Source organism: Neopelma chrysocephalum, unplaced genomic scaffold (genome assembly GCF_003984885.1).
Source record: "Neopelma chrysocephalum unplaced genomic scaffold, ASM398488v2 Primary Assembly neopelma1_97873, whole genome shotgun sequence".
NCBI lineage: Eukaryota > Metazoa > Chordata > Aves > Passeriformes > Pipridae > Neopelma > Neopelma chrysocephalum.
In genome coordinates, this window is record NW_020926202.1 from 18,303 (window position 1) to 29,434 (window position 11,132).

Consider the following 11,132-nt stretch of genomic DNA (forward strand, 5'->3'; position numbering starts at 1 on the left):
GCCAGCGCGGGGCTCAGCTCTGCGTGTGTGCGAGCCTTCCCCCTGCCCGGGCCTCAGGTTGGCCCGTGACCGAGGGCGGCTCGGCCTCTCCCCCTCCTTCCCTCTCCCCCTCCGGGGCTGGCCCAGGCCGCCGCGCCGACAGGGGGAGCCGCCGCCGGAGCCGGGAGCTCGGTAGGGCCGGGCCGGGCTGGGCCGGGCGCCGCGGCGGAATGTGGGGCGCCCGGGCGGCGGCGGCGGCGGTGGCGGTGGCGGTGCCGCGGTGGTGCCGGGCACTGCACGGCTCCGCCGCCCTGGGCGCCTCCAGGAACCTGCTGCTGCGGAAAATGCTCCGCAAGAACAAGTAGGTGCGGGGCCGGCGGGGCCCTCCTGCTGGGCCGGGCAGGGCCGTGCCTTGGCGGGGTGGTTTGTGGGCGCTGGGACAAGGGGGGCTGTGGGGTCCCCGGTAGCACGAAGGGGAATCTCCCACCCCGAGCCGCCCTACGGGCACCGCCTTCAGTGCCGCGGGGCTCTTCTGATATCGGTGCTTCGGTGTTGTGCCAAGTCACCCCCGATCTTATTTGGTCGGCAGCGGCTGAACATGAGGCAGCAGTGTGCCCGGGTGGAAGAGAAGAGCAGCTGGCCTGTATCAGCAGTATATGGTCAGCAGGACCGGGATAGTGACTGCCCCCTGTACACGGTGACACGGGTGAGGCCGCACCTCTAATCCTGTGCTCATTGTTCGGCCCCTCAGTACATGAAAGACATAGAGGTGCTGGAGCGTGTCCAGAGAAGGGCAACGAAGTTGTTGGGGGGTCTGAAGCAAAAGTCTGATGAGGAGCAGCTGAGGGAGCTGGGGGCGTTTAGCTTGGAGAAAAGGAGGCTCGGGGGGACATTATCGCTCTCTACAACTACGCGAAAGGACGTTATAGGCAGGTGGGGATTGGTCTCCCAGGTTACAAGCACCAGGACAAGAGGAAATGGCCTCAAGTTGCACTGAGGGAGGTTTAGATTAGATATTAGGAAAAATTTCTTCACTGAGAGGGAAGAAAGGTCAAGCAATGGAATAGGCTCCCCAGGAAAGTGGTGGAATCACTGTCCCTGGAAGGGTTCAGAGGATGTGTACATGTGGTGCTTGGAGGCATGATTTGGTAGTGGACTTGGCAGTGCTGGGTCAATGGTAGGACTCGATGATCTTAGTGATATTTTCCAACCTTAATGGTTCTGTGACTCTGAAGAAACTTTATTCTTTCCCCCTCCTCCCCCTGCTGTCTATGTGCATGGGAAGTGTTGCTCCTGCACCCCAACTGGGGGGAAAACTACTTGTGGGCATGAAAACCTAGGTGGTGGTGTGTGCCTTCAGGGAGGTGGCATTTTAATTACACATTGTTTCTCTGAGCTGTTGAAAGATAAAGCTGATTTCCTTTCTTTTTTCCAAAAGAAAGAAGTTTTGGTATGACAGCCCTACCCTGGGATCTAAAATGGTAAGTGCAAGCTCCTAAGGTGCTATGTTCCAGTAGGAAAAAACTTGTGCTTCTGCCATTGATTTCAACCTTGGGAAAAGCATTTTCTGAGGGAGAAATGGCGGAATTTTGTGAATGTACACTGGTGCTCTAGTTTCACTGTGACATGCCAGGATTGCCATCCAGAGAAGCAGTTTGGCTCCCCAGGGCTGTTTCTTCCTCTGTATTGATTTTTCATCTGTACCAGCATCAATGCTCTCTTGCATGCTCTTGAGTACATTGCAGAGAACTGATCTATGTTAAAACTTCTACAAGCTTAGTTTAGTGAAAAAGTTTTTTAATGTTTGTTTTTCAAACAAGCAATGCTTTTCAGTCAATACATGCTGTATTTTAGAAAACAGATTTATTAACCTGTATAACTTGCTACAAAATAGTAAGGAAACTTAAGAAACTTAGACTGTAAGACACGAAAGTCAGAGATTTTATGAACAGAAATATTCTTTTTTGAAACACTTGATACATAAGACCTATATAAAACCATCACAGCTGCAATAATGACATTCTAAGAGCATACTTAGTAGAGTGCATAGAACTGTATATAGTTACCTAGTACAAGTGTGTAACTACTGATTAATGTGTTGTTTGTTTTTTAAGATGTATAAACCAACCAAGTTGGATGCCCTAATGAAAAATGAGCAGACAAAAACTAGGAAAGAAGATAACATACGCTGCAGAGTCTTGAATGGTCTTATTCATAAAGCTATGTCACAGATGGTGACTACCTGTGAAGTCAGTCAAGAATTTTATGATCTCAAGCTGGAAATCTGCAAGGCAAGTGCCAAAGCTACATCTTGTGTTAAGCCACTCTGGCTGTGCCATGAGGTCAGCATGGGCATTGTGATGTGGGCAGGGGGAGTTTTACTGCATTGCTTCTAATGCGGCAGAATGCAGCCAGATCAGGCTCTGGAGTACACACTGGGAGAGCTTTGTCACTGTTGTACCTGGCTTAGTAGACCTTTGCCTCTCTAGTGCAAATGCATCTTAGGCAAACTAAATGGTTATTCTCCTGGTATGACTTTTTTTTCCCTGTTTCTCAGACAAAAACTCTTTGCCTTGACTTTTCATTAGAAGTCTGGTTTTACCAGAGTATCTTTCCAAGAGTCTTTTCTTCTTGTAGCTGCGTGAGAGTTGTTACTTCCTTGTGTCACTCACCAGCAATATTACAGGCGAAAGACCTAAGTGAGGGATGAGCTTAGTTCAGAAAAAAGGCAAGCATAAGAAAATGTCATTGTCAAGCAAGATTCGAGAAAGATTTGGGATTTGTACCTAATTGTAGCTAATGCTGTGATTTGTGGGTTTGAAAGGGATATTAAACCTCTGATTCAGGAACTAAGTCAGTTTCCACATTCTTGTTTGTTGTCTGTAGTTTTTATCTTCCACATATGCTGTTCTGTAAAGACTAAATTATACTAGTTTTTGGCTTAAAAGCATGATGGACTTATTAGAAGGATGGGAAAAAATTGCACATCATAGCTGCATCTACAAGAAAAGGTTTGTCATTTGTGACTGAAATAGATGTTGTTGCGAGCTGAATTTGTTCCATCTTCAGGCAAGTGATTAAAATTACATGGGCAAAATGAGTCTTTTGGCTCATATAATATAATATTTCATTCATATAATATTTCTGTCTCTTAGGGCTTTGAGGGTTGCTTGTCTAACTTGGATTGCACGTCTGCACATAAAAATACTGGCTGGTGTGGGCAAGCCACAGCATTCTCAGGAAGCACTGCTGTAACTGAAACAACTTATAACATGAGAGAGAGAAAGAAACAACCTTCTTCCAGATATAATACAGATTTTATAACTGCTTAGTTGTGCTGCACTGGGACATGGCAGGGAGTAGGTCAGTCCTGATTTACTCCTGAGCTGATTCTGGTACAATATCATTACTTCTGTTATCAGAAGAAATTTTCTAGTAGGCTTTCTGCAGTCCATCAGATACTTCATTGTACATGAAGTGTGTGTGTGTATATATATAATTTTAAAGACATATTTGCCTTTTTATAGGTGTCCTTGTCATCAAATTTTTCAGCATGTCGTGTGTACTGGAATCCTGCTGCTACTATGGAGAAAGAAAGTTATGTGGAAAGTGTGCTGCGGAAGAGCGCTCCACGTATACGGTACTGCTGTGGGATAAACAGGCCACTGCATAAATTCATAGCCATGGACTAGTGCCTTTTCTTAAGGATTTCTAACAGTCTATATCTGACCTATTGAGATGCTTTAGGTTTCTAGATACTTAGAATCAGAGCACCTCCTGTGATGAGCCTCACAGGGAAGGGTGGCTGCGACAGACTAAGCTGCGTATTCTCTTGCTAGAGCACAGATGGCTTATTTGGCTTCTGTGCTTTCCCAGGACTGGAATGGGCTGAGCAGAAAGCAAGAGGAGTGTGGATGAGGTTTCACTCCATTGTACTAGAGGTGGTGGGCCTGGACATGCTCTGAGTGACAGAAGGCCAGAACAGCATGCTACACAACGAACTGGCAATTCCAAGTATCTCCTTACAGATTCATTGAGCAATTCTGATTGCTAGGGACAATTTAGACCTCCAGAAGGGGTGACTAATCTTACAGAAATTCTTCACAGCACCAATTAAAAAAAAATTTCAGGATACTACCATGTATTGTGATGCTTTTACCCATTTTTTCAGCACAGAGTCCAGCGTCCAGGAAGTTTTCAGGGTATTATTGAGATTTTTGTCTCTCCCTCTTTCTTGCTTCCCCTCTGCTATCGGTTGGAAGTTCAGAATTTAACTCCATGTGGAAGGTGGCATAGGAGCATACTTGTAAAGCCTTTTGCTTTCCACGTGTTTCCCTAGGCTATGTAATTCCTGCTCCAGCACAATGCTCTCTTCTACTCCCAACAGCTTCCACTCTTTGAAAAGGAAAGTTGCTGGCTGGGAAGAAGACAAGGAGAGTCCTTTCAGTCCTTTCTGCAGTAGGATTAGTTGTCTTGCTCTGCTCTGAGGGCTCTATCCCCCACTGCTCTCACCCATACAGTGGGGATAAGGATGCCAAATGAAGTGGGGAAACACCTGTGCATATAGATAGAGACCAATCTATTATCATCAATACTAATGTCATCAATACTCAGTGGGACCTGCAGCTGGTAGTTTTTGTATGTTATGCATTCAAAATTGGGATTCTGCAGTGATGTATTGCTTAGCACTAACTTGAATAGCTACCCATCAGACTGTAAGTTTTGCAAACCATATCTTTAATGTGCAGTACTGCTAGAATTAATTTAACACATTTTACTTGTCTTGGAGATGCTCTACTGATGCTCATACTGATGAATGCTGTATTTTTGCCAGGTATCTTCTGAAGAGTCAGCAGATTGTAGGAAATGTACCCCCAATAATATTTATAAAAGACAAAGAAGCTGCAGCTGTGAAAGAGGTAATTCTATTCTTTGACTCAGTGTACAAATACGGTGACTTAGGAGAGAGCTGATCATTCAATTCCTCTACCAATCTATATTCAAAATCACTCTTTATCTGTACCCTTTCTTCTTCAAGTTCCAAAGCACTTTAACAAACAATCTTTAGTAAGGTTGAGGCTTCTATACAATGTAAAAGAATTGTAGGTTGTATCATTAGGTCAATAAAGAAATTCTAAAAAATTTAATTACCATTTTAAGGAATAGTATAGGGTTGCCTGATGTACATGATAATAGAAATGAGGTTGGAAGAGCTTTCTTCCACATTTTAAATGTTACCTGATTTAAAATTCCAGTGAATCTAACCAGTGATTTGTTTATTTTTATTTTTCCCCCCCAGTCTTTTTCCATCTGTGAATTGTTAAAATGTTTTTAGGGAAGTGCAGATCTTTACATGGGGGATGTAAGCTTCCTCATACTACATTTTTTCCTTCACTTTTAAAATTATTTTTACTATTTCACATTTTCTATCAAGGTGTTGATAGTTTTAACTACTTGAAGTATTACTAAGACAATGATGTTTCCTAGAAATTTGCTGTCATTAGGACTGTGAAGAGAGATCTCTTAAATAGTGAGATTTCCAGAACAGAAGAATGACATCAATGAGTAGAATTTAATGAAAAAGTCTCCTTAAGCTGTTGATGTGAATAGAAGTTGAAAAGAACGTGTTCACATTTCTGTGCCCTGAAGCGCCCTATTCTTACATGTGTTACTATTACAACCAATTAATTACTGTTAGTGACTTATGGGCTCCTGCAGTGTGTGTGAGCAGGGCTGGAAAGAATAGCAAGAGCTTTAGACTCTCTAGAAATGCAGTGAACTGCTTGAACTTTCTGTGGTCAAAAAAATTCAGGGTTTCACACAAGACAAGTAAAAACCCTCCTTATATTGCTTCTGTCAGGGAATGACACTGGAAAGCACTTAGATGGATCATCTTCTCCCACTTTGCAATTCATCAGATTTATGTCAACCACAGATTCAAGTAACAGGGCTTGAAATAATGTAATTGAACCTAATTTTTAAGTTTCAGAAGTCAAGGAAAGGCCATCCAATTAAACTCCTAGAATAATACACTGAATTAGAAGGGAATTAATGTAAAGAAAAGTTGCAATAAAAATTTCAGATGAGACCAAATTTTCACAATTATATACAGTCTGTAAGCACTGAATATACTAGATTTGTAGCATTTACTGGATAGGTGCCATGTTAAAGGAAGCTGGGAACTCCATAATTACGTGTAATAGAAATGCAAACTTGCAGTAAGTGGGAAGAGATGAAAAAAAATCTCATTGTAAGGATGTTACGAAAAAGGATTCGCAAGACTGAAGTAAGAGAACAAATAAACCAAAAATTACATGTCACACAAGCCCTAGCCAACTGTTTATAATGTACAAGGCAAAAACCTTCGTAGGAATTCCTGGATACATTACACTTTGACACAAACTTCCCAGGCAAAGAGTGGAAGCTGTTCCAGGCTTATTGGAATGATGGAGGAGGCTATTTTAAAATGGTTTTGCTAAATATTTCAAACATGTAGAAAATCAAATATTTGCTACTAGGTGCTTGTCTGTTTCTTTTGTAGGTGTGAACAAAGTAGATTTAATATAGGATCATTAAAATGTGTTGCCTTCATGTGTTTACAGGTCGAGGACTTATTGGCAATTGCTGATTTTGGACCTCCTGAAGAAGAAGAAATATTTGAAAATGATTCAAGGTGAATCTTTTTGTATCAGAATTGTACAAGTGCCCATTTTCATCTTTGTTGGCCAACTTAAATTGGGTATCATTTCACATGACAGAAAGTATATTTTGATTAGATATGTACGTTTTTATTATCTCAGAGTTCAGCAAATGATGTTATGAAGAAATAAAAAGTAGAGAGAGAGTCTGTTTGGAAGACCTTACCAGAAAAGTATCTCACCTTTTGAAGAGATAAGATTTTTTTATTGATTTTTTTTTTTGATGTAAGAGACTACAGAATAGCCAAGGACAAAACTGGTATGTAATCATCCCAGAAATTAAATGTAGAGGATGACGTTTTATTTTGTGACTTAGTTTCTTTACCAAAGTTACACCCATTTATTAAAATTAAGGGAGACTATTTCTTATTATGTATGCTCTGATTTACTTCCATATTTTAGTGCAGACACATTTTCATAGGCTATTTTGTCATTGGTTCTTGTACACAGGTCTGACCACAGCTTTGCAAAATATGGAAAAGGAAGGTCTATTTTGTTACATATAAGTGAACCTCTGTAAAACTGTGGAGAATGACTGAATTGTCACTTGTAACAGCACAGTGTGTATTCTTTCAGAGGCACCCATAAGGTGGTATCAGAACACAGTCTTAGAAATCAGCTGTGTTTCATGTCTATACCTTGAGTGACATAGTCATCAGATTTGTTACTTGCAGACCCAATACTTGTTCTGGTATTAATATCTTGATTTTTATGAGGGAAATAAATGTAGAATTTCTAAGATTCCAAGACTTGATGTTGTTTATGATAATCAAATTTTTAAAAAATGCCTTGCAGCAGTAATATTTGTTGCTTGCTAGTAATTTTCTCATAAGAATACCAGTGCTCCTCTACTTGGCCATTTTTTTCTGGTATAAGTTTGGTGTGTTATACGTGAGTTACAAGTTTACTGACAAATCTCCCTAAGTTAATTTAGCGTTCTTCTGTGAGGGATTTTTGGCTGTTGAGAGATAGGGCTAAACAATCTATTGGAATAGTGATTTTGTGGACTGGATGCTCTCAAAGCCAACAGCCTTTGTACTTGGGTGCTGCAGTCTGTTGGTAGAAATGCCTTCTGTGCCCTGGCGTCTCACAGGATGGTTCATCGGGGCAAATCAGAAATAGCTTCCTGTGGGAAGTCATTGCTGACAGATTTCCCACATGGCACCTAACATCTTCTTCTGTGTCTTGTGGAAATACTGAAGTTCAGCATAAGGTGTCATATATACATGGGTCTGATGTCTTTTGGGCACAGGCTGCTGCTTGTCACTTCTTGGAAGAGCTGGGAAGAAGTCTTAAGTTCCTTGGGGCTCCCAGGTCCAGTGTTCACTGTGTTACCTGTGTACACCTCTTTCAAGAGACAAGCAGTTTCATCTGGAATGTCATTGTTTTATTGGCTTTCCCCCATTAAATGTGTTGACAGGCTGACAGGCTTATACACAGACTGTCCTCGGACATAAGACACAATGGTATCTCTCCCTTCGTAACATGGGTAGCACAGTGCTGAACACAGGGAATTTATAAAGTCAAACTGAAAACTCCAGTTTATTTCCATATTACTCAAGTTGTCAAAATTAGCAGTACCCCTTGAAATATGCACAGAGGGAAAACCCCCAATATTTGTTTTCTTTTTCACAGTAAACTGTTCTCTTCAGCAACTCAATCTTCAGGGCCACCCACACGGTCTAATCTGTTTGGTATTGATCATGAACTGCTGAATAAACAGATAATGGACTATAAAAGACTGAAAGTGTCAAGACATACAGAAAGTATTCCCTGGACAGAAGAGCAGGAGCAGCAGCTTTCTAAGATTCAGAAGAAAATGAGAAAGAGAAAAGCAAAGAATCCTGATGATGATGACGTTACACCACAGAAATACTTACTGGACAAATATGAGGCTGATTACTGGGATGATAACACTGGATCGGTTTCAGACTATGAGTTGGAGGATGAATTAGAGGAAGAAGTAAAGGAATTGGAGATGGATGATGACAAACATTTAAGTCATCCTGCTGACAAACTGAAATGAAGTGAAAAAGCCACTCCCTTCAAAATGGAGGATACCAATAGCAAAAGAAAAAGACTGCCATAGATACTGAAAGATTGTTTACCTGTTTACCACTTCCATATGTAAGAAAAACAAAAATGCCATTTGTGACATTCTGTTAAGCACCTTTCAAGCTGCTACAGTTGTGGAACTTTGAACAAGAGAGCAATTTTATAATAACATACACCAATTGCAGCACTGAGGTAAAACTTCTTGCAGTTGTGCTGATTATTTCCAATAAAATTATGGTTTCTATATTGCAAGAAGATGCCTTTTTCTTATCACAAAGTGATGGTGTCATTCTGAGGTCAGGAAGGAAGAAGGAAGCAAAATAATGACAGTGCTGTTCAGGCTTCAGCCCACAAAGACCAGGACAGGGTATTCTCTAGAGGACCCAGTCTATAGGAGGGAACTCCTTCTACAAGGTGAAACTCATTGGAATTATGGCCAGTAATTACAAATCTGAAAGAAAATAAATTTAGAAAATTACAATTGTGCAAGGGAAACTGCAGCCAGAAGAGAATGGAGAACTGTTCATCCCTTGGGTAAAATTAGGCAAAACATTGACTGTGACTTAAAAAATGTATTAACAACTCAAAAAGTTGAGAAAAAGCAGCAGGGAAGAATGCCCCAGTAACTGTTTGAGATCTGAAAATGAATAGGAGATTGTATAAAAAGTGAGAATAAAGCTTTCTGACTCAAGCACGTAAAAATAACAGCATGACTGTGTAAATTCAGAAGGGCACAAGCTTCAAAGAAATTATAATGAACAAGGCAGTAAAATGGAATTCTATGAGAAATACAGAAAATTTAATTCCTTTAGTTAATGGAGAAGGAAAGAAAGACAACACAGGGGAGGTTACACTCTAGTAGAATCACAGAATGGTTTGAGTTGGAAGGGATCTTAAGGATCTCAAGGGATCTCAAGGACACCTTCCACTAGACCAGAGTCCCATCCAACCTGGCCTTGAACACTTGCAGGCTTGGGGCATCCTCAGCTTCTCTGGGCAATCTCTTCCAGTGTCTCACCACCCTGACAGTGCACAGTTCCTTCCTCATATCTAATCTAAATCTACTCTTTCCATTTAAAACTGTTACACCTTGTCCTATCACTACCTTTAAAGAACACTGCAACCATCAGTCACAATCAATGTGGATTTCATATAGAAAAAGTCCTGTTTAAGTAATTTAGTATCCTTTTATAATAAGGTCACCTACCTAAGGCATGAAGGGAAAGTGGTGGATGTAGTTTTTCTGGGGTTTTGCCAGGCTTTTAGTATTGTGCCTCACAGAATACTTTGGGACAAGTTGTCCAGCTGTGGGATGAGCAGGTTCATGGTTTACTGGGTGAAGAACTGGCTGAAGGGCAGAGCTCAAGGGTTTCAGTGAATGGGGCTATATCTGGCTGGTGGCCAGTCCCTTGCGGGGGATCAGGGATCAGTTCTAGGTCAAATTCTGTTCAGTATATTTATCAGTGATTTGGATGCAACACTTGAATGCACCATTAGTAAGTTTGCTGATGATACCAAACTGATCTGGATAGATTGGAGCACTGAGGAAGGAGTAATACCAGGCACAAGTCTAAACTGGGAGAAGATTGGCTGGAGAGCAGTCCAGCAGAAAGGGATCTGGGGTTGGTGGTTGGCAATAGGCTCAATATCAGTCAGCACTACGTGCCTGAGCAGCCCAGAGGGCAAACCATGTCCTTGGATACATCAAATACAGCATCACCAGCCACTCAAAAGAGTTGATTATCCTGCTGTATTTGGTGTTGGTGTGGCCTCACCATGAGTATTGTGTGTGGTTCTGGGCCCCACGATTTCAAAAGGTTGTGAAGGTCCTTGAATGCATCCAGAGGAAGACACGAAAGCTGGTGAAAGGGCTCCTGTGAGGAGCAACTCAGGACACTGAGTTTTTCATATTAGGAGAGAAGGAGGATGAGGGGCAACCTCACTGCTCTCTACACCTTTGTGAGGAGGGGAAGGGGAAAAAGGCCCCTCTTTTCCCTGAGACCCAGTGCCAGGTCATGTGGGAACGGCTCAAAGCTATGTCCCTCAGAGGAAGTTCAGACTTGACATGAGGAAACATTTCTTTACCCAGAGGGTGATCAAACCCTGCTGCAACAGGCTTCCAAGAGAGGTGGTCCATACCCCAAGCCTATCAATGTTAAAGAGGCATTTGGAAAATGCCCTTGCCTTTTAGCAACGATGCTTTTTAGTTTGGTCAGCCCTGAAGTGGTCAGGCAGTTGGACTCAGTGCTCATCCCTTCCAGCTCAGCTCTTTGATTCAATTTGATTTGTTTTGACTCCTGTTGCTCTCTCCTCCTTTCCCTACCAGTACATGCTGAGAAAATCTTTGATGACATTTCTTCCCAGCCCTGCACTGGAGAAGGGATGGAATGGGCTGCCATG

At 42.0% G+C, this 11,132-nt stretch overlaps 1 protein-coding gene across 1 annotated transcript; it reads left to right on the forward strand.

Annotated features, from left to right (window-relative positions):
- The first annotated feature begins 209 nt into the window (after positions 1–209).
- LOC113961996 (putative ribosome-binding factor A, mitochondrial) lies at positions 210–8,984 on the forward strand. The gene is made up of 7 exons (XM_027672796.1): positions 210–340; positions 1,418–1,460; positions 2,094–2,270; positions 3,507–3,619; positions 4,814–4,898; positions 6,582–6,652; positions 8,313–8,984. Exons 1-7 carry the CDS (start codon positions 210–212, stop codon positions 8,701–8,703), a joined length of 1,011 nt encoding a protein of 336 aa, XP_027528597.1. The 3' UTR covers positions 8,704–8,984.
- The last annotated feature ends 2,148 nt before the right edge of the window (positions 8,985–11,132 follow it).